Source organism: Zootoca vivipara, chromosome 4 (genome assembly GCF_965207765.1).
Source record: "Zootoca vivipara chromosome 4, rZooViv2.hap1.1, whole genome shotgun sequence".
In the NCBI taxonomy this organism is placed as follows: domain Eukaryota; kingdom Metazoa; phylum Chordata; class Lepidosauria; order Squamata; family Lacertidae; genus Zootoca; species Zootoca vivipara.
Window position 1 is genome coordinate 11,461,995 of NC_142587.1, and position 23,379 is coordinate 11,485,373.

General features: G+C 40.5%; 1 protein-coding gene across 30 annotated transcripts in view; it reads right to left on the bottom strand.

Moving 5' to 3' along the window:
- Positions 1 to 351: 351 nt before the first annotated feature.
- The window catches only part of MYCBP2 (MYC binding protein 2), a 130,829-nt gene continuing 107,801 nt past the window's right edge, over positions 352 to 23,379 (bottom strand). For 25 of the 30 annotated variants that reach the window (XM_060273333.2, XM_060273339.2, XM_060273338.2 and 22 more), the window contains 25 exons: positions 22,367 to 22,534; positions 21,519 to 21,676; positions 20,604 to 20,803; positions 19,805 to 19,954; positions 18,376 to 18,536; positions 18,076 to 18,232; positions 17,022 to 17,246; positions 16,265 to 16,330; positions 14,878 to 15,117; positions 14,515 to 14,613; positions 13,460 to 13,540; positions 12,478 to 12,744; positions 12,052 to 12,335; positions 11,460 to 11,556; positions 10,810 to 10,929; positions 9,775 to 9,876; positions 9,029 to 9,157; positions 8,754 to 8,886; positions 7,486 to 7,589; positions 6,041 to 6,229; positions 4,947 to 5,054; positions 3,608 to 3,817; positions 2,206 to 2,313; positions 1,919 to 2,084; positions 352 to 1,150 (listed from right to left, as the gene is read on the bottom strand). In XM_060273333.2, the coding sequence (XP_060129316.2) occupies positions 1,035 to 1,150; positions 1,919 to 2,084; positions 2,206 to 2,313; positions 3,608 to 3,817; positions 4,947 to 5,054; positions 6,041 to 6,229; positions 7,486 to 7,589; positions 8,754 to 8,886; positions 9,029 to 9,157; positions 9,775 to 9,876; positions 10,810 to 10,929; positions 11,460 to 11,556; positions 12,052 to 12,335; positions 12,478 to 12,744; positions 13,460 to 13,540; positions 14,515 to 14,613; positions 14,878 to 15,117; positions 16,265 to 16,330; positions 17,022 to 17,246; positions 18,076 to 18,232; positions 18,376 to 18,536; positions 19,805 to 19,954; positions 20,604 to 20,803; positions 21,519 to 21,676; positions 22,367 to 22,534 (3,838 nt within the window). In that variant the 3' untranslated portion in view covers positions 352 to 1,034. The remainder of the gene's footprint in view (positions 1,151 to 1,918; positions 2,085 to 2,205; positions 2,314 to 3,607; positions 3,818 to 4,946; positions 5,055 to 6,040; positions 6,230 to 7,485; positions 7,590 to 8,753; positions 8,887 to 9,028; positions 9,158 to 9,774; positions 9,877 to 10,809; positions 10,930 to 11,459; positions 11,557 to 12,051; positions 12,336 to 12,477; positions 12,745 to 13,459; positions 13,541 to 14,514; positions 14,614 to 14,877; positions 15,118 to 16,264; positions 16,331 to 17,021; positions 17,247 to 18,075; positions 18,233 to 18,375; positions 18,537 to 19,804; positions 19,955 to 20,603; positions 20,804 to 21,518; positions 21,677 to 22,366; positions 22,535 to 23,379) is intronic. The other 5 variants (XM_088667505.1, XM_088667504.1, XM_088667489.1 and 2 more) reach the window with 4 other exon arrangements.

The window sequence follows — 23,379 nt, forward strand, 5'->3', positions numbered from 1 at the left end:
AGCACCCCCTTAAGAGAGTACAACAGCAAGAATTTCATGGCTCTCTGTTCTTTTACAAACTTTGTACAGTTATCGATTGCATACACATTGGCCCTAAAACAACTTCATTTCAGAAGACGAACCCAAACAACTCAGGACACAGCAGGGTAGGAGGTTTTGTGGTATAAAATGATAAAGGGTGTGTTTTTTTCTAGACTGAAAAGGAGCGTGTTTTATTTGCTAAAGAGCTGTGTCAAAATGGATAAGGAAAACAGAAGTGTTTTCTTACCTTAGTAAGAACGCCCTTCAAATAAATTCATTTTTGATACGTTTAAGAGTTTCCACTCCCAAATAAAAGTTCTTTCACATTCATTAGACTTTCACTGTATAAAAATGTACAGCGGCTTTATTGACATGTACATTCCATTATGTTTACAGCTGCAAGATATGAGGCACACTCAGTATTGCACTTCATTAAAATTTCAGGCTCAAACATAACCCAGAAGTTTAAATGAAACTGCTGTTTACAATTTAGTAATTCTTATACAGGACAAACATTGATATTTTATATATACAGCGTGATACTGGTTACATTTATGCCTTCCTAACACTTTAATAACAGTCTAAGAAATAAACCAGAATATTCCTTTTTCCACCCCTACCCGTGATGCAGTTACAATTGTACAGGATTACAAAAAAGTCAGTATACAATAATCAACTTTTTCTTCATCTGATATCCAGCATCATTTGGAGTCCACGGAAACAGAGCCTCTTTGACAGCAATTATTTATTTGCAAGTGTCCAATGCTTTGTAGCTGATGCACGTAATGGCCACATGCAAACACCTCACAAGTTTTGATGTCTTGGGTTATAAATGTCATTTCCCCCAAAGCAAGGATTATGTACATGGTATTTGGCATCCATCTTCCCGTATTATGTTCCTTTTTCCTGTGTTATCAAATGGTCCCATCCTCATTTTAATTGTAGTTTATAATGAACTCAGGACACTTGTGGGATGACAGCAGCTTTGCTCTGGCAAATAAAAGGACTATGGACTAAAAAGTATGTGCATTTCTGCAGACGCCACAGCCTAGTGCAAATTCCTCGCCAGTAGGTGGATGGACTACATGAAGGGGACATTCTGTTCCTTCAAGCTGCTTGCCCTTGGGACCTGCAAAAAAGTTTAAGAAGACTAAACAAAATCTGTAAAACACCTAGAAATTTATAAAGCTACACCACTGAAGGGTTCAAATCTTTATGCTAAAGGTAACCCACCCACCCAACCAAATTGAGAGAGAGATCTGACCATATTGTACATGGTGCCTCTCTTCTTGTAGAAAGAAAGCTGTAAGAATCACCTGGCATGAGTAAAAATGGAACACTTTAACAAATCAGGTGACATGCAAAACTTTAACACCCATTTAACACGAACCTCTTGTCAGAAAGGAGTTGAAGGGAACCACAAAAAGTATATACTTTGAGGTCTTGGAGACTAAGAAAAACTCAACATTGAATTTATGGCTTCCAAAAGGATTTACGTTACCCACCCACCCTGGTTTTCTTGACCCAGGAACACTGAGCACACATTATAGGATGTTTGTAATTCATTTTCTTCATCCATGTACCAAAAGGTACTGTGAAATTTGTTTGAGAAGGGAGGGGACCATTTTGCTACTGGTTTTAATGCTTTGCTTATTTGGGGGAATAAAACATCTGATATTATTTTCAATAACTCTGCCTCCATGCATGAAACTGAACATAATTATGAAAATCTGAACTGGAAATACTAATCTATGGAAAGAAAAATACGTTTGTAAAACTCATCTGGAAGAGCTATGTTGTAGCAGATCCTGCTTAAAGACTATCTGGCATGCTACCTACTTTTCCAAGAGTTTAAAGCTATTCCAAGATACCTTTAACGACCACTTTAAAATGTTACCTGCAGGACAATGTGGAAGTTCTTCTTTAGGAATGCTAGTCATTCTTTGGAAGTCATCATGACAAGCATTGCAAAAATGGGTTGTCCCAAAGCAAAAAAACACAGCCACTGAGCAGCAATAACGGCATTTGTACTCTAGAAAATCTGTACCATGTTTAGGACACATCTGTGAAGAAAGGGGGGAAATCACAGGTTAAGCTAACTAGCATGAGTTAAAAGGTGTTTCGCTTTGTACATTTGTTTGTTGTTGTTGTTTTAAAAAAATCAAAGCAAAAGTGTTTTCCAACCTGAGCCCGTGAAACATCAGAGCAGGCACCACAGATGAGCTCTCTGGGATCATAGTCATCTCCCTGGCCAGCCTCAGCGTCACAACGTGCTTCTCCACCAAAATAGGCCTAAGAGGGAAAACATAAAAAAGACTATCAGGACATGGAAAACTGAAGACAGTACAGTTCATTTACAGCATCTCAGAAGTATATTGATTTGCAAAGAGGAACAGATGAAATGTTATTAGTATATAACAATATTTTTCCATGTGTTTTCCACCTGCAGTATAGATCTCAAGCAGAAGGGTGGTTCACTACTGGAGAAGTCTTATATTTACCTGGCTAATTTCGGATGTGCTAACAATTAAAGCAGAGTGTTTCTACATTTCAACATCCTTGTTTTGGGGTGGGGGATGGGGTTTGTCAGGGATAGCAAGTAGTCAGGATGTAGTTTCATAAGAAACAGAGCATGAATGGGAAACGAGTGGCCCCTCCACATGCTGGAAGAAAGAGTTCTTGCTTACTTCCTCTAGTCAATTCTCCCTTCCTAAAAAATGTCCCCCAAAAGATGTCACTGTTCAGAAAGAGGAGGTGCATGTAACCAGGAGCTGAAGAAAAGAGAACTGCTGAAGTTTACATTATTAATAGAAAATTACCAGTAGAGGGCTGCAAGTCTTTTAAATGCTTATTTCAAAAATAAAGCTGGAATTGAAAAGGTGCAATAATGGAATTATGTTCTAAAATATTTTTACAGAGTTTAGATCAGCTTTTTACCATGCATGGAAGATTATATCTATTTCTGGCACAACTGACAGAATTTTTTGCAGCACCGAAGTGACCTCTCCTGGGCAGTGTGTATGGGGGTCCTGGGCTGGCCAGATGACAGGACCCCACTCTCGGCCTGGCTGATGTGGCCCAGAGGAAAGCAAAGCAATGCAGCTGGCACCAGCTTGGCTGCAGGAGTTGCTGGAAGGAGGCATACAAGACACCATCTAACCGTTTTAAGGACTCCACTACAGATTTCTGTAGGGCTTACTCCTTTGCCTTTTCTTCCCCCGAAGATCTCCTGCAAGGCAGCAGGTACAGATTGTTCCCCAGTGTTTACTTCAAAAGCCTTTCTCACAAATGAGTGTAGCCACAAGGCAGCAGAGGTTTAGGATCAGAATCATCCTTCTCCTAGATGGGCTACCTTTCCTGATTGACGAGTCCCATCTTCCCCTCACTTCCCTCTACAGCATGTGCAGAAACCGCCTTCTGAACCACTGGGCCCACTGTTAGGTCTCATCTGCTCAGTCCACCAGAGCCTGTCCTCTCATGCAGGGAACATCCCTAACTCACCTAGGGCTGCAGACCCATACCAGCACCTCAGCAATTTCCTAATCTGGTTAATCTGAACAATGGACCTAGGCCCCAAAAATCATACCTTTTTGCATTTGTAGCAAACATAATAAGCATATCTGTTCATAGCGAAGCCAGCAGGGTCATTGTAAAACCGAACCCCGGGTGTTGTGATGGCCTCGCTTTTGTGCAGTCCTTCATACTCCAGTCTCATCAGTGCTTTCCTCTTCACATCTTCATAGAGCTCCTTGATTGGATCAAGCAAGTCCTTTAATACTGTATGATTGATTTTGTTCTGTTAGAAACCCACAAAAAAGAGGAGGTAAAAAAAATAAGCATTTTGTAAACAAGCATTTGGCAAAAATGAAGATTTTTATCTGGCATATAACTAATGAAAACCAAAGGTTCACACACATCCATTTTAAATAGCAAGATGCCTATTGACCAACATGGTAAGACTCTCATCACTCCTGTCGAGAGGGCCTTTTCAGTGATGACGCCCTGGTTAAGGAATATCTGGTGCCTACATTGCGGCCCTTTAAGTGCCCAGGGAAGTACTTTGTATTTTTCCAGCCTTTTAAAAAACATTTTAGTGCTGTAACTGTTTTTAGAATAACTCCTAAAATGTTCAAGATCTGCTGAGAAGCTTGCTGTACTGGTTTTATTCTTTGATGTTGTGTTTATGCTGTATTCTATATTTTAGTTTTATGGTTTTGATTTGTTTGTTTCTGATTGTTGTTGTGAGTCACCCAGAAAGCCTTGTTATTGGGTGGCAAATAATTGCTGCTGATAAATAAAATGAGAAATCACCCATTGATGTTTAGCATGACATTTGTTAACAGCAAGTATACAAAAGCAGAAAGGCGAGAAAATATTGTTTATTCCCTAACCAGAATTATTTTAATGTACAGTATTTAAAAGCCTCAGCACAATAACTCAGTTGTGTGTGTTTTTTGATACTTATATTACTGGTGTGACTGAAACATGTCAGTGATTTCCATTGTTCAAAATGTGCAATTTGTTTCACATTTCCTTCACAGGGTGCTCCTTCCTGTTATATTATGTTAAATCACTAATTGTTCCCCATTTAATTCTTCCAAATCACACACACTTTGCATACACTGCTAACTTGAGCAGTTAACACTTACTGTAATGGTCCAGAGACATAACTGTTGCACAAAGTTATTTTGGAGGTTATTTTCTATCAGACACACCAATTGTTTCTTAAATTCCCATGAAGTTTATAGCATGCAAATCAATAATTTAGAATTTCAATCAAGTCCTTAGTACTTTCCTAGTAATGTTCTTAAAGATTATCAATTTCACATTGATTTCAATCCTGAAAATCGGATGAGCACATTTCTTGGCCCTTCAATATGGTTTGTTTCTCAAGGTATTGATATAGCGCTTGACCGTTTGCTCACCTTGCAAATAGGGCAGGACATAAACCCAAATGTTATCCGTGGCCCAAGCCATCTGTTTTCTAAAACTCGACAACAGCATTGCAAATGGAAAATATGACTACAGTCCAACTGTAAAGAGGAAGATTTATCAATACATTAACAGAAATAATCCCTGGTAAACACATCAGAATATTAAGCTTTGCCTTAAAGCAGACAAACTGCAAATCAGGAAAAAATTGTTTACTCTGATTATACAGTAAGAAAAAATGGGTGATACCCAACACAGTGTGAATGGGCGTCTGTTAGTACAACATAACTTCTGGTTTCTCCTCTCCAGCCACCTATGTACACTCAAAATATGTTCCAGAGGGTTGAAGACCCTCTGAAGCAGACCTTGAAGTGTGGGGATGGAAGGGAGAAACAGGAAGCCACACTAGGCTAGCACATTATGCTCAAACCTGCAGACATAATTGGAACTCACACAGTAGATAATTACAAGATAGTTGTTAGAAGAACATTGTAGATAATGTAAATAAATACAACTAATAAAACACTGCATTATAATTATTCAGAACATAGAGCTAGGATTAAAAGATCCAACAGCTGCTTAAACTGACTTAAATTAGAAAAAGCTTGTGAAGAGCACATGCAATTTGGCACAGAAGCCAGACATTTGGAATAAAAACTGATCAGAAGCAGAGTCGAGGATTGTGAATTCACGATAGAGACCATCCATATGAGATAACTCAAGGCATTAACTAGGTGACTTGATAAAGCACACTTGGAATGGGGTTGAACCGATCATTAGGGTAAATTTCAGCACTGGATAAACTTGACAAAGGAAGACCACCTACTAAGCATCTGAGCAGTACAAATACAACTTGGAACCAAAGCAGGTGGCAATGCTCTGGGAATTAGAACAGCAGAAATGCTTGTATCAGAAATTATTAGCAATTAACACCACCTGGAAAAGCAGCACAAAAATAGCAGCTCTAAATAGTTCATAGTTTACATGCTGGCATAAACATGATTTCTACAAAGTTGCTCCCTGCTGATTAACTAGGAACCTTTGAGAATTAGCTAGAGTTTTTGTATATTAAACACAACATTCAAACCTGAATAGCTGGTGCTGCCGAAAGTGCCTCCGTGAAACAAATCATGCACATGTCATCAGCATCTTGTTTAAGGGTTGTGGTGCTCTTATCGCAACCATGCAAACAGGGCAAGCAATGCTCTTCATTCTTGACACCGCCACAGGGGTGACCACAAGGATGAGTCTTGCTGCAAGCTATCTTAGCGTACTCCTATTAAAAAAAGATGCAAACTAACATTATAAACTATCAGGTGGTTGGAGCCAACAATTTCAACTTTGCAGAGAGGAGAAAAAGTCTTGCTACAGATTTAACAGGTAACAGCAGTAGTAATTGTAGCTGCCTTACTGACTCAGTATGAGTCAGTTCAGTACTGGCCCAAATATAAGCCACACCTTCAAATAAGCCGCACCTTTAAAATTGGGGGGGGGGGTTTAAAAAAAGGCTCACACCCCTGACGGCCCTTGTGGGCAGCTGTTTCAGCAGCGATATCATAAGGTTGCGAATATAAGCTGCACTTTAACTTTTCACGGTCGGAATTTGGAAAGTGTGGCTTATATTCAGGCCAATGAGGTAATTTCTTCTTCCCTTTACATGGGGAAGGAGAGCTGTACCAGGCAGGTGTGTGAGTAAACAAGAATGATGGAAGAAGGCAAGATCTGGAAGGAGGGGATTATTTATCACCTGTGCACTTCCTTCTTTCAGTTCTGCATGCATTTCATTCCCTTCCCACTGCTTGAAAAATCCCTCTGTTGCAAACTGAAAAGGAGGGGAACCTATTCAAAAAGGGGCTTTTGGAACAGTACTGTTCTCTCTCGGTGCTTCTTGATGATCTAAAAGAAGTAGCTCAAAAGGATATCTCACTTTTTACTAAGTTGTGCCCTAAATGCTCATCCAGACCCCCTTTAAAATCTTCCAAGAAAGAAAATTCAGACCTTTCTTGTCTAACGAATGTTACTGCCCAAATAAATTATTAGAAAGTACTAAACAATGTCTCCACCCTCTTTCTGTTATCTTTTCAGCACGCTTGGCACAAAATGTCCATTTCTGGTACAGCTTTCATTGCCAAACTAACTGAAGCACTAAGCTCTTAGAGCTCAGCTACACAATACAGAAAAATGGATGCAAGATAAAGAAATGAGCTGCCAGAATTACATCAAAGCAGGTTCAGAAAAGGGTAATTTGGAGGATGACAGTGGGAGTACTAAAGCATTCCCCACCCTTTCTGCCAAAATTCTCCTATCCACTACCTGCAACCCTTGCAAATGCACATACAGAAAGGTGTGAAAGTTTCAGCAAAGATGTTTTGCAACAAAGAAGCAGGTTGTTGTGTTTTTCTTGTGTGTGTGTGTGTGTGCAACCTGCGGATGAGCTCTCACATTACAGAATCAAAATAACGTGTCACTTATAAATAGCTTGCCTCACGCACTCATGTAATGGGGTGGAAAGATTCAACAGTTTACACAGACCTGGCAATCGGCATCAGAACAGACGCTGCCCACTGCTGATAATTCTGTTCCGTTTCTGCAGCCACAAAAACGGCATGCTTCAGAGCTGCTTGTAGTGGGTTTGCCTAGACCAACAATGGGGCACAAAGTTAGTACTCTTTGCCTAATGTCTTCTTTCCCCTTATTATTGCCAAGGCGAGTGTTAACCATTTTACCAGAAGGAACAGGCATTGTACATACAGCTATTATGGAAAGCTAGCTATTGCAAAGTAAAAGAATCTACAGGTATGAAAGTGAAAACAGCCTCGCTCTCTGAGATAATTTTCACTGGGAGGTGGCAGAGACTGAACTTGAGACCAGGCCTAGGACAGGACAATGCGCTACATGAGACTGCATCACGATTCCTCCTCCTAATCCCAACAACTTCATCCCCCTTGTCCTCCCCTGCCTCTCTGTTGCAGACATTTCTTCCTGACACGAGCGGTGGTGTAACCCACCCTGTGCATCCTTCTTTTATGCTACTTTAAAGCTTTACATTTACTTTAAACAGTAATTTGGTGCTCTGGAAAAAAATGGCAGCAACATGATGACCTCAACCACGATGACTCAAAACAAGGAATGGAGGGGTGGGGAAGGGAAAGAAAACCAGAGCACGGCGGCAGCTGGGCAGCCACAATTATGATGGCAGTTGGTGGCCCTGAAGGTGGCAGAGGTGGGACATGTATAATTCACCACTCCTGCCTCATCTACTGCTTGGAACATTCTGCATGGACCCGAGCTTAAACCTTCTGCAAAAGAAGTGCTTTCCACTGAAATCAGAAATAAGTAGAGTCAGAAATAAGTGTTATCATCATTACATCAAGGGCTCATAATATTAATATTGATAGGGATAGTGATAAGAATTTATATTTTTTTAAATTGGACATTATCAACCCAACTTCTATTACCAAGTCTTGTGCAAATGATGCAAATTAAGCACATACAAATTATCTCTCCTTCCATTTTTATTTATTTTATCATTTATTTTGCTTCGGTAGTATGCAGACCTCTGCAAGTGTTAGGATCAGCTCTTCAGCTTAGCTGAGTACTAAGCAGCATGTTTGCTTTATATAAAAAAGTTCTGCTGCTTGAGTTGACGATCCAGTTAAAACTGTGCATAATGGAGACCTAGGAGTTTCTTAGTAAATTAATAAACCCATGTTTTATAGAAAGTCAACGGAACTTTTCATCTCATATTAGGGATTTATATTATCCTAACTATCCAAGTGATATATGAAAATACATCCTACCTGTTTGTTCTCTGAACTCTACCATAGCCTTCATGGTTTTAGAGTCCGCAAGAGCCATCAGCCAGAACAGTTTGGTCCTACCACAACCTTCATGAAGATCAACCTTGATCGCTTCCTCCTCCTCTTTGAATACCTGTCAGATTTGGCCAAACACATATTAAACTGACAAAATCAAAGATCATTCAAAGATACAATCTCTGCTGATATTTGTACATATGGATCTATGTTTCTACAACAGCATTTCACCCTGGGAGGATGAAAACATCACACTTTACCTGTCTCTGATGAGACTTTGTTCGCCGATGGAGATGGAGGAATCTATCACAATCGGTACAGAGGTTCCCACAGACATTACAGAGGATGATTGCAGCAGTTTCTCCATCATCATGGTTATCACACATAGGCTGATGGGGGGAAAGAACAAAATGTTCATGTGCAGAATATGAGAGATGTCTTTTCAAAATGAGAGCAAGAGCATTAAGTGATACCAAGAACAATCCTAGTTGTGACCCAGGACTGCTATTTGAATAGAGTGCTAGAGAAGACTAAAAAAAGACTGTCTTTCAGAGAAGCTTGTCTTCCATCAATGATCTCCTTAACAGGGAAGTTGAAAACCACTCACTAGGAGCATAAACTGGCATTAATAGGAATCAGTGGCTTCAAAAATATAATAAATGTAGTCCTGCTGGTAAAGGTGGAGAGGGGATCTTCCCCCACCCTTCTTTCCAGCCTTTTATTCTTGGGGTGTCATTGTAAGATTGTACCCAGTGTCTCTCATCAGCCCCTTTAAACAAAAGTAAATAAAAAGTGCACAAAACTTCTCCAACAAGTGACAGATTACCAAGCAACCGGCTGAGTTGCTGCAGGAACTGCAGGAACACTTAGTGGGCACAAGAAAAGCCATAAAGCACATGCGTAACTGTTCACATTGCAAGTTCTGCACAGTAGTAGATAAACTAAGGATTTATTGAAAAGTTGAAGTTTGTGTTTCCTGCAAAGTTTGTTGCTACCTATTCCTTACCATTTGTTTTTGCTGCCCATCCTTTCCCATCCATCTTCCAGAGGAAAGTCTGTCTACATGGTCCTGATCAAGCACACAAAGGGATGCAAGAGCCAGCCACAGCTATTAAAAAAGAGGACAAAATCAAAACATTTTAAGAGTATGTTAAGCCATATTAGTCCTAGGAATTAAACAATGAGTTGATATTGATGACTTGAACATAACCATCTTCAAACTGTTCATTTTCTCTAGCAACATATAATAAAAGTTCAGCAAAAAGATTAATGGACAGTTAAGATTTTTTAAAACCCAGCATAAGCTTTTTGTAAAAGGCATCCAGAATATATTGTGAACATCTTATATATTATGTACCTCACACCATGCCTGATGAGCACTTATTTTAGAAATTTAGGAAATATAGTACTATTCTAAAGAGGTTTTTGTTTTCTCTGCAACCAATGTCATCTCCTTTTCAAAAATATCATTCAGTCATGCGTACACAACTAAGTTGCCTCTTATTAAACTGTGTGAAGTTTATATATATATCTTCATTCCTCTGTGAAATACTGAATTTATGGTCAACAAAAAGTTTGAACAAAAGGAGGGGATGGCGGGATGAGAGATTCAGCAATGTTGTGCAGCTATTAAAACTGATAATTCCCTTTTCGTATACAAAGCACTATCTTTGCAGAAGTAGTAGCTTTTTCAAACTCTAATATTTACACACAGAACACAATTCGCAGCAGATATGTACTTGGAGGAAAATCAAATTTGTTAGCAATGGGAATATAACAGAAAAGTGCTGCAGCAGTAAAAATAATCAGATGCTTTTGTTATTATCAGTGTTTCTCCTTTAAAGATTATCATTATTCATGTGCAGATGATATATATCAAGAAATACAATTTACTCAAGGAAAAAACAATAGCCCACACAAATAAACCAAACACAAGACACAAAAACCTTAGGTGGCTAACCCAGGTACGTGTAGATGTTCCTGGAGAAACCTCTCCAATAAGCAAGATACAATGTGTAACAGAATAACCCACTGCTCTTACCCTGGTTGTTGCAATGCAACGCACTGGTGACCTGAATTCTTCTTCCATTTTGGTCAATGCAATTATTGTTTCAGCTATAGCGTTTTTCGTCACACGGGACCAAGCTTCAGACAAGTGACCCTGTGGAAGAGACACAACTTAGACCGAGCCCTAATATAATGCACTGTGCAGAAATGTACATAAAAACTGCAGAACGATTGCATCTCGCGCGGGGGTTACATTCCAGGGATGCCATGTATATGCAAAAATGCATATATCCGAATTGCCCCAGCGAGACCAACTTTACCTTTCTGGAGTCTGCACTGAGCAGGCTTTGCTCTGTTAGCAAGGCAGAGAGCTCAGAAAGGAAAAAGCTTGACCGAAAAAGCAAGGGGGGAAAGCAAGGTATTGGTGGGGGCAGGGGAGCTGCACACTGAACATTGCCTGCCTTGGGTGCTAGGTGGTGATATTCACCCATGGGATGATGGAAAACAGTGAATTCTGCATGCTACCACTAGGTGGAGCTCTATTCCCATCTGATGTGGTCCTTACATGCAGGGAGAAAATAATGCTTTCTGAAATTAAAATGAAATCTCAGTGCAGGGGAAGAAGGGTGCAGAGACCAATTCAGCACAAGAGCAGCGCTGTACACTAAGATGCTGGAAGCTTACGGCAGCCATGTCTTTAATGAGCTTAATAATGATCTCTGAAATCTGTGTTGGTGTTGAGCCCTTCATCCACCAGTGGCTTTCACCACGTCGAAGATAGCTGGAAAGAGAAACAAGCAAACATATATATGTATAAAATTAGCGTTAGAAAGAACCTGAGAATACAAAGTTGAAATAAAATGCATTTTGCAGTCTTCAAGAACACAATGTTTGACATGTTTTTAAAATCAGGTTGCCCTATTTCAAAGGGTAAAAATTTGGGCACCAAAGGTTGTTGAGCTTTTTTTTTAGGGCTATCGTCCGATAGCCCCTCCACCGCTGCTGAGTCCAAACCCGGGTCACCTGAACCAGAACCAGAGCCCAGGCCTGAACCAGACACACACACACACACACAAACACACAAAATTAAACCCAAAAAATCCAGGACATTTGCTTTAAAATGTAAAATCCCCCCTGATGGGCATGTAGGAGCCCCAAAAGAGATGTGCAGGAATTCCCAGACGTATGGCAGTCCTATTTTGAAAGGGGGCATTTTAATTCCCTGTGCTGTGATATTGAAAGAACATTAAAAGAGTGCGACATCTACGGTACTAACCTGGAATTGAAAATCATTGGCAATGTAACTGTAGTAACTCCTTTGCCAGCTGCAGTGCCAGCTGTGCCAGTTATAGTGGTTCCTTTGGCCTTCAGCTGTACAGTGAGTGCTTTGGCAATGCAACCCAGGAACATGTCCAAGATGCCCAGCTTATTCCAATCTCCCTTCTCTGTTGAATGAATGATATCGCTTATATCTGCTGGGGGCAGCGCCTTGACTCCTATGATACTAGCCAAGCGACTAGGGGTGACTTCTGGCAGCACACGCCTAAGTAAGGAGGTCACCTAGATGAAGCACCCAGGAAGTTAGTCAACGTTTTCAGTGTCTGAGTTAATGTATCAATTGATCATGATAAACAACTTTAACTAACTAAATTTGACCACGGTGCCTCTTTATACCGTATGAAAAATGTCATTTTGCACTAACCTGCCTCTGTACCCTGGGAGAAGCAGTATGGAGCAGCGAGAAGAGATCTTGAAGCAACGTCAGCTGCTGAGCCAAGTACTGACGCCCTACGTTAGAACCGCTCAGTGCCAGCACCATGGAGAGCAGCTCAAAACAATAGGCATCAGAGGAGGCATCCTCATCACTGGGCTGAGAGTTTGCGTTTTCTTTACTAGAGATTGCATGCTCCCATTCTTCCCGAACACGAGTTGCTTCCATTCGGATAGCCTGTACAATATGAGCACAAACCTAACACAGGGAAAACAGGGGAAAGTAATTTAACTGCAATCAACCATCTTGTGACTCCAGTGCAATTAAGCTGATTTATAACTCATCAGTGTTTTAATTGTGATGCCATGATCAAATTCCTTAAGCACATCATGCCGTGCAAAAATAAGCCTTATGCCCTTCCCACCACATTAGAACATTCTGCGGGATTACACTGTGCCCAAGTCATTTGATGAAGAAAGGGACTGTTTGCACATGCATAGGCTTCAGCGGACACAAAATGTTCTACATGTTAAGTCCACGGCTTGCTCTTTCAGATCGCCACATGTATGTGGTGTATCTGCAGACGCTCAATAAATAGGACCTAAATTAATTTGTAAAACACAAAACAGAAGTTTAAATTTCTGCTGAGTAAATTACCTGGCTCCTACCAAAACGTTTTTGAATTGCTCTGCTGCTCACATCTCCAGAAGGTCCTAGTTTGCATTTTCTTCTTTTAAAAAACTAACCTGCTTTACCCCTTTTGCATAAAAGCGGGATAGTTAACATGTCCAAGATAAAAAGCACTCAGCAGCCACCAAACTCTCCTTCTTTCTCCCAACCACTTTCTGCCCTCCTCTCCCCAATGGCTGCCACTTCCCATGCTAGACCTCCTTCTCTCCTGTGCCCTGGAGACCACATATCCAAGGGTGTGTAGAATGCTCAAAACTATAAAAGGCTACTATAGAAAACAAACCTGCTTTTGCAAATTAGTCAGTTTACTTCTGCTGAATATAATTCCAACCATGTGCTCTTTCAGGTCTGCATCCGAAGTTGCCTTTAGAGGGAAACATTAACATTTGATGTGAGCATATGTTCCACGGTTTGATTTTTGTAACACGAAACTTAGAAGAGTTTTGCTTTCCTTACATATGCTGGCATTTACGAAAACAGAATACCTAGCCAAAATAAATTCGCTGAAGAATATATACACATCACACATTTTCCCCCCTTAAAAAAGAAGAAGTTGTAGATAGTACTGTCCTGGTTTTGTCATAAGAGTTTAATACTCTATGAAGAACTGAGCTTCCAAGTATGACTTCGACATTAGACAGAATTTTGCATTGGGAGAAACTTATTACAGTGCCATTTTAATAATGTCTACTTAGAAGAAACTGTACTCCCATGTAAAGGGGGTCGCTATTGCAGCCAGAGACTTCTGCTTCTACTTTTTTGGGAAATGGTAACATGATTGAGCATTTGTTTATGTAGGACCTTCTGGCAAGAAGAATCGTAGCTGCTTTTTGCAGGACCTGGATATTGACACAGGAGTTCCTACTGTTAAAGCAATAAAATACTGTGCAAGTTAAAACAATCTGCTTTACTTGCAGATAGTGCTTCCATGCATCGGCTTCCTAGTGAACTGCTTTTTGCAACAAGAATTAAGAAGAAACTGGGATGTAGACGTGGACTTTAAATAGTGGCTGTTAATCAGAACAAAAAATTAATAGCGAGGCTGCTCCAAGGTTCAATTACTGGTGAATCAAAGTATCTGAAATAAATAAATGGCTTACTATGAATCTTGCCAAACATTCCCTGACTATTGTTGAAAGTTAAGTAATCCCAAAGAAAGTCTATATTTCTATCATGTATGTAATCATTCAGCACTACTAGCAATTTGGCGAAACCACTACTGAATTAAAAGGAAAATCTAGGTAAGGGAATTCAGTCCAACATGGCAAAACTCAGAGATTGACAGAACTTTCATTACTAGTTTTAGAATCATAGTAATGATAGAATACAAATAAATACATTGTGTACTTTTTCTTCTCCTTCAGGTGAAGACAGCAAAGCTTTTTCTTCTTGTTCTGGTGTTGGCTCAGCATCTCCAGATATGAGTTTTCCAAAGACCTATTAGAGAATGGATAAAACAACAGTAGAGGTGTTACGTACAAGCTTTTATGCAGCTGCATTAACCGTTTTAAAATATCTATGTGCAATTCATAGCAGATACCCAATTGTCAAAAATAAACACATGCATAAAGCTCCCATAGAGTCTTTCATTGAAACAGCTTCAGATGGAGCTTCAGGGACAGAATTACACAAATTCTTACGATTGTATGCCTAATTTACAGTGCTAAATATGAATTGTTGTGATGCAATTCAGTGTCTCACCTGAGATGTAATAAGTCTGAAGACCCGCAGCGTCTCAGCTTCACAGTTCCTTTGCTGAGCTACACTTGCTGAGATCTGGCCTGCTATTTTGATGCTTTCGCCATCCTTCCATCCCAGCACTTTCACTTGCCTAACTCTGAGAGTGTTCTCTGGTCCCTTTAATTCAATTTTGATGATGTGATTATCTCCACCAGGAAGCTCACTGGTTACCCAGCCAATATGCCTTGAATCCAAGTCAACCTAGTACACAGGAATGTAAAGACAGATTTGTAAGGTAATGGTGGTAGGGGCACACATACAACTAATGACTTGCCTTTACAAGTAACTAGTTCAAAAGCCAATATTTAATAGTCTGATTCACGCATCCACATTCAACAGTTGAGGGCTGGCATGTGTGAATGGGTTATCACCACAGACAGAGCTTTCAAACCAACCAATGTCAACCCAAAACAACTGTTAATATTAATTAGATTAAATATGCACCTCCCCCCCTCCTTTGTACACAGGACTGGGCAATTTAAAACTGTAACAGTATTCAGCTTCTGCAGCCATCTGATCCTTTATTATAGGCACGTATAAGGGACAAAATGCAAAACATAAGGAGGTGGAAGGCATTTGTTCATTTCCCACATGTCTATTTGTTTCTTCCAGAGACATAGTACAAATATGATCCAAGGGTATCTAATGTTCAGTTATGGAGATTTTGTAAAACAAGTCCCTTGAATGGCATGTTAAATACATATTACTCCTGCAAAGAAGCCAGATAGAATGAAAGATTTCTGCCACCACCAATATGCTGTGCCTAATGGTAATCAGATCCTATTACATAATCGGCATGCTTGATAGAATTTTGATGCTATCTTATTTATACTTGTTTTCATTGAGCTGTTCTATGTATCACACTTTTACTGTATGTTTTTTTTAAACATCTATTAATGTTGTTCACTGATTTCAGCCCGGACACTGAGATCCAGCGCCGAGGGCCTTCTGGCGGTTCCCTCATTGCGAGAAGTGAGGTTACAGGGAACCAGACAGTGGGCCTTCTAGGTAGTGGCGCCCGCCCTGTGGAATGCCCTCCCATCAGATGTCAAGGAAATAAGCAGCTATCCTATTTTTAAAAGACATCTGAATGCAGCCCTGTTTAGGGAGGTTTTTTATATTTAATGCTGTATTGTTTTTAACACTCGATTGGGAGCCGCCCAGAGTGGCTGGGGAGACTCAGCCAGATGGGCGGGGTATAAATAATATATTATTATTATTATTATTATTATTATTATTATTATTATTCAAACAGCAGTATACAAAGCAACTATAACATTCCAACTAGTACCATACATTCTTTAAGAATTAAGATGCACTCTTCTTCATAATTAAACTAGTTATTTACCTGCTTTATTCTGCAAAGATCTTCCACAGTCTTGCCTGTTAAAAAGGTCATTGAAGTCACTTTGTTCTACAGATGACAGAATGAAACAAAAACAAAAAGAAGTTTTTAAATGTGTTGATAAGACTAACAACACAGCTTAAAGTGCAGGACATGAATATATGTAATTTTATGAAACTAGATAGTGAAGAAAAGCAGAGCTCTGATAGCCAAACAACTTTAGAGCTCAGCATTTTCATGTGGGTCGGCTCACATGTTTAAATCAACTGAAGCTATCAATTCTATAATTTGTCAACTCACTTCTGTAGGTCTGCACTATATGCAGGATGATGTATAAAGGATTCTCTTTTTGAATTCACGATCCCTGCATTTCTAAACCAAGGGTTTTATAACTCAATCCTATGGGTTGTATTCAAAGTACTGTAGTAACTAAATTAAAGTAACTTAGCAGCATGCTTGTTCCACTGGTGAAATGCTTCATGACAGTGGTAGACTGTTTGCTGGTAACTTCACTGCACAATGCATTTACAATAGTGCAACTGTGGCATTGGACTGCTCTGTTGCACAACATTAAAATTCACCCATCCACTAGCTCAAGAGCCCTTGCGTAAGCGGACAGAGAACGTTTGATACAGCGTGATCTAACTCTATTTTATAACTACACTCTCTACAGCAGTGCAAATTTATGAGAACACGCAAGTTCTGCTATTCTTTGTTTCAACAAAATTCATGTAGAAATAGGACACAGAATATGATTTACCCCAAGATCCCGTGAGTTGTCAACATGGACAGACACATAGCGAGCATTAACTCCTTTGACACAGTTAATGGTAATGTTTTTAGTCTTATTTTTATCTTCATCTCCAGATTCCCAGAAGGTTTCTGTTGACCCATCTGTCAAACTACCAATCATGGCTGGGCGACTTGACGTTTTAATATCCACGATGCTGGTTAAGTCTTTTAGACAAATCACTATACATGATTCCTGTCAAAACAGTGGAGTTTCCAGAGTCAAAGAGGTAAAAAAAACACAAGCAAAAAAAGCATGTCACTCCTGTGGTACAAACCATTCTTTCTTGATTACTTTAAATGAAGGGCAGGTATGAAATGAGACAGGGATTTTGAGTTTGAAGGTTCTCTTTAAAAAGTAAAGTAAGAATAAAGACACTGATTCTATTAACATGTGTATAGACTAGACAGCACATCCAAAAATCAGATACAGCTATCTGACACCATTTAGCCACATATCACAACCTGTATTTCCTCCCATAGGTTTACACCAGAGGTTTTCAACCTTTTTAAGTCCACAGCTCCCTTGACCAACCACATTCTTTCTGCAGCACCCCTGTGGGGCTCAGGAGCCCAATTATGTCACCCCTTGCCTGCAGAGCTGGCAGCCTCTCACCCTTTTTCGATCACCCTCCCTTGTGCTGTGTTCCCTCAGCCTCCTCTCCTCTCTCCTTGGGAGTCCTGGTCTCTGAGCTTCACCACCCCCCACCCCCCAAAGAGAGGTGCCTCCCAGAGGCACCATTTGCCTGTGGAGCTTGTAGCCAGGGCTGCTACAACAAACAGCTGTGCAAGCCTTTGGGAGGCAGAGATGCAAGAGGCCATCAGAGGATGGGCACCCCTGACCATCCTTCAAGGCACCCCAGGGTGCCATGGCACACTGGTTGAAAACCGCTAGTCTACACAAATGAGAAATATCAACTTGTGAAACTTCTGAAACTTTTTTAAGTGACTGTATGCATTTCTGATTAGTCAGATATGCTCATCTATTCTATTGCCTCCATGGAAACTTGGGAGATACGACTTACCTGACTAATAGCTTCAAGGCCAGACTGGATACTGATACTAAAGCTTTCTTCACTGTCTCCATCATCAGATTTGGACAGAATGTTGTTAATGTGGTGAAAGACATTGCTCTGGTGCAGAAACTGGTGATCTGATTGCTTGAATTTGAGGCTCCAGCATCTGAAAAAAAAAAGTTAATAACCACCCTTTTCCAGTTTAAATGCATCCAATGAACCAAATGGAAAAAAGGCTTTATATACAGGTATATGTTTACTTTCCCTCTGCTCAATTTTTAAAGGAGATTTTCTGTATCTAGCACCTACCTCAGAGCCATCTGTTGCAATGAACTTCCACTTGGGAGAGACATCATGAGGTCAGAGATGGTCTGTAGCAAACGGTGGAAAGTATGGGGCAAAGGATGAGCTGCTTCACCAGCAATCACTATGTCGGACAATGGATGCTCACAGACTCTTGTATCCTTTTCCTGAAATTCAAATTGCGTAAGTTACATCTGAACAGCTGCCCTCTTGAAGTAAGGGCACACTCAGTCTAGCTCAGGGGTCCCCAGACTTACCGAGCGGCGGGCCGGTGCCCGCCGCGCCGACCGCGCGGTGGGCCGGACGGCAGGGGAGTGCGCGCGCAGCGGGCCGGAGGGCGGGGGAGTGCGCGCCCGTGCGCATGCGCACACGCACACGGGCGGAAAAAAACCGGCGAAAATCGCTTGTGCGCATGCGTATGGGCCTCCCCCGACCCGGAAGTGCACCAGAAATGATCTCTTCCGGGTCGGGAGAGGCCCGTACGCATGCGCACAAAGGATTTTCGGCGATTTTTTGCCGATTTTTTAGATCGCCGCTGCGCCGCGCGCCGTGAGAGCGGGCGGCGGCAGCGGGCGGCGGGGGTCGTCGCGGGCCGGATTGGAAGGCCGATTGGGCCGCATCCGGCCCGGGGGCCGTAGTTTGGGGACCCCTGGTCTAGCTGTTCTCATTATGTTAACCATCTGAGGCTCTATTACAATAAGAAAAAAAGCTTTCAAAATTGTATATGCATAACTTAATAAAATTAATAGGCGTCTGCTTAATTACACACCCACATATATTGCAACATGATAGTTTGTTTTTTTCTGCACTGCAATTAAGATGAGGACTCTGACAAAAGTCACATGATTTAGCTTACGGTTCTGATCAATATTAAGTCAATATTCTTTCTATTTTTTATTTTAGTTTTGTCTTATATAGAGAATGCTATCTATTTTATGCTTTGCTGGTATAAATTGGTCATTTGTCACAATGAATTCAGATTAAAAATAATCAAAACTACTTTTCTTACAAATGTTGTAACCTGCCTGTTAAACAGAAAACTGATGAAATTCTTATTTACAATGGTACCTCGACTTACGAAGACGATCCGTTCTGTGGTCGCCTTCGTAAGTCGAGGTTTGCGGTTGTCAAAGCGCCGCTACGGTTCATATGCGAAGTGCGTTTTTGCGCTTCTGCGCATGTGCCAACCGTGCGCGCCGCTTTGCGCAGGCGCAGAACGCGCATGCCGGGAGGACTTCCAGAGGCTTTGACTTCGGAAGTCGAAACCTTCGGATGTCGAGGTATGACTGTATTTATTTTTAATCTTCACTGAAACACTGTGTTCACAGGCATTATAGTCTGCTGAGATAATATTAGGTGATTGGGAAAAGGTGATGCACTTGGTTCCATAGTACATCAACACAGTGAACTATAAGTTGCAAGCACTTCAACTTACTTGCTCAGCATTTTCTTTGTTTGCTTTGTTCTCTTCATCCTCTTCTTCCTCTGGCTCCACAGGGGCAGGAGTCAGAGAAGCCACAAAATGCCACAGAATATCGTGAAGAGATGTTGTTTGAATGACATTGCAGAGAAGCCAGTTAAAAGCCTAGAAACATAAAAGTTGAGAAGTTTAAGTGCAGAGGAAAACTGGAGGGGCGATTCCAAATTTTAGAGGATGCAATAGTATTTTGTAGAAAACACGTGCAGTTTGTGCAATCCATGATAGAAAGACAATCTAGACACATGTTGGGCACTGTCATTATTATTTTTACAGACATCTGCAGTTAGCTGGCTGATGATGTAGTAGTAGTAAGAAAAACAGAAAACCTGTCATGGGAGTGACAGGTGTTGAACTGAAATGCAAGTAACTGCATAAACTGCATGTACTGGTTGTTAGTCACATTTAGAGAAAAGTCAGTACAGTGGAACCTTGTGTTACGGACGATTCCGGTACTTCTGGGTTGCCGCGGGACGCAAGATGAAAACACGCAACCTGAAGCGGACGTATCATGAGGTTTGACTGTATTCTGATAGCAATGTATGTGCAACTAAGGCAGCTAGCTATACAGAGGAACCAGAAATAGATGGCATTCTAGATACCTTAACCTAGCACACTTAAGCAAGTTTACTCAGAAGTTAAGTCCAGCTGCCTACATTCACACATCATGATAAAACACTTTGGGAAAAATGCTATGACCAAGAGAATGAATTACTGATGTGACACTGATTCGGATGATAATTAAGGCACTAAATACCTCCATAGCAAACACCCGGCAAGCTGATTTTCTTAAAGCTTGTTTCATTGCAATTTCAAGTCCCTCCAAGTCATGATGTTGGATTACAAATGCCAGAACAGGCCATTGGAAATTTCTCTCTCCTTTGGAAAGAGAGCTGTGGGCGGAGATTAACCGAGAAAGTTCAGGAGATGGATGTCTCAGGAGAGAGGACCCCACTTCTATTTAAAAGCATAAAAATACATACATATTAGAGAGTTAATAATATACTAAGAAGGTTAGTGTCTTAGTATTAATTTACTGAAAGCAGAAACTTGTACAAATAATCTGACGTACCACTTAACGCTAAACATTACTTGTTGGTTATACTGAATGGGTATCTTAATTCTCAGGCAAACAGTTTGGCTGCAACCTTTTACATTCATCAGATATTACACTTTGGATGTTCTGGCTCAGACAGACACTGCTTTTGGATGTGCTGTGCATTGTGGACAATCAGAAAGCTGAACACTTAAAGGGGGGCAGTGTCCATTGTGCATAATGGTGAAGGGGCTCACTGAATCAATACTGACCAAAAATAAAATTAAATGCCAAAGAAGAACACCGGAGGGAGAAAATAAAGAAACAAATGAAGAAGAAAAATGGGCCTAACTCATACTCTTTCAAAAGAACAGCTTTTCCTGAAGCTACTAAGGTGAGGGCCAAGATGGAAAGAAGCAAGAAGGCACCAGCCATGTCTCTTTGAGAACGTGTTGTGATGACTGGGGGCAGTCTTCATGCCAAAGCCTCTGTCACTTAACTCTAGAAAGTTCTGATTGGTGCTCTGCACCAAAACTCATACTTGGGATTGCACCGAAACCACTAAGAAGCAAAGTAGCATATACATGCACACACATAGTAAAATATTATCACAGCTGGCAAAGTTTATATTCTTACCTGCATCTCCACTGTTGACTCTCCTTCTGGGGATAGCCTTTACTCGTGCAGGTAAAATGGAATGTTGTTTATCATATTCCGATGCAACGACTGAATACGACCTTTGAAAAACTGTGCGCTTTGCTAAATCTGTATCTGTGATGGGACTAGTCTCTAAACTAGAAAGATGACAGTGCATTAATTAACACCTTTATAGGTATATGCATTTTAGCAACCCAATAATTTAAGTATATCTCCTAGTAACAAACAGGGGAAAGCTCGTGAGTTCTATCAACCATTTCTTGCTCCTGGATTTCTAAGGTTTCCAAAACAGATTTCAGTTTAGGAGTGAACCCTGATTAGCATTAACCATTGTGCAGAAATGATCACATACTGTGGTTAAGAGGCTTTTGCATGGAAGAGGGCTTTAATTCAGGGATGGGAAGCATTATGTCTGTGTTGGTCCACAGAAAATTAAAAAATATCTTGCAAATTCTAAGATGTTCAGCAGCAAGGTTTAAGCTTATCTAGAATGAAACAATCAACAGCCCTATTTCTGACAAAATTATAGACTCTATAAACCTTTTAAGAGTTTTTATGTCAGACATTACATTACCATTTTTACTAGATTACCAGTACCCTAGATGAAAGCTCATGAAGGTTAGGGCAAGAAATCAGAGTTTCTTCTTGAGCTTATAAAAAAGGTGGTAAACATAAATTATTCTTCACACTATCCTTGGTTTCAGTAAGTATAATAAGATGGTCTCTTGATGCTTTTTTTCAAAGTAGTGTTATAAAGAATTGCAAACAAATAAAGAAATCACAGTTTAGCAGCACACCAACACATACTAACATACACATTGGAATACCTTGGTGGCATGGATTTCATGTTACTTTCTGGCTCCTCAAAGACATTAGGACTGGCATCAGGAGTAACAGATATATAAGGTGCAGGTACTGAAGTTGAGCGCAAATACCTCATCTCATCCTGAAAGAGGTTGTCGTCTTGATAGCCAACAAAGTTTTCATGATGATGTCTGAAAAGAATTAGACACCACATGTTATGTAAAGCCAGGGCTTATTTGGTCCAGTCAGTCATCAACCAATCATCTCATAAACCAAACAAAAAATGATATATTACTATCATTTTGCCTAATGGTTACCTAAACACACCTGGGACATCGTATTTCAACTAACTGTCCAAAGACACTAGCTCGTCAAAAGCATGCCACCACACAGGCTAAATGCCTGTACATTTAAGTTCTGATCCATCTTGGAAGCTTTCAAAATTATTGTCTCCTTTTACAACTCCCCTTTTTCCTAATTTGAGAGGTAAAGGCTGGGTGGGATGACAGGCTGAGCAACAAGTCAGCAAGGTTCAAAATACACAAACCTTGCAAGTGCCATCTGAGTATGCACCCTTTTCCAAGGAAGGGAGGTTCAGCAGCAGGACTCCCAGCAAAGGATCTTACCTGGAAATTCAATAAGATCTCTGGAAAGAATCCAGCTGCTTCTCTTTGTGGAAGCAAAGACAAAATGGACTCCAGCCATAATCTGTTACTTCCAGTATAGTCTATTTTCTTATGAGATTTTACATTCTATATCTTCGGAGGATATTCACTCCATCGTGCCCAATGAACTCTTAAAGTGGTCTGAATGCTATGTGATTGTGCGTGCGCACACACACACAAAGTTCAGTACTGCAAACAGGCTTCTTAAAGTACAGACATCTAAAGGAACATCAGACACTCAGAAATGAGCTAGATCTCTTTGGAAGAGCATTGACTGATAGGAAGGTAAATATAGTAAAAAAATCATCAAGACAGTTAACATGTGCTTTTAAAAACTTTAAAACCCACCTGCAGCCATGCTTGAAAGAGCT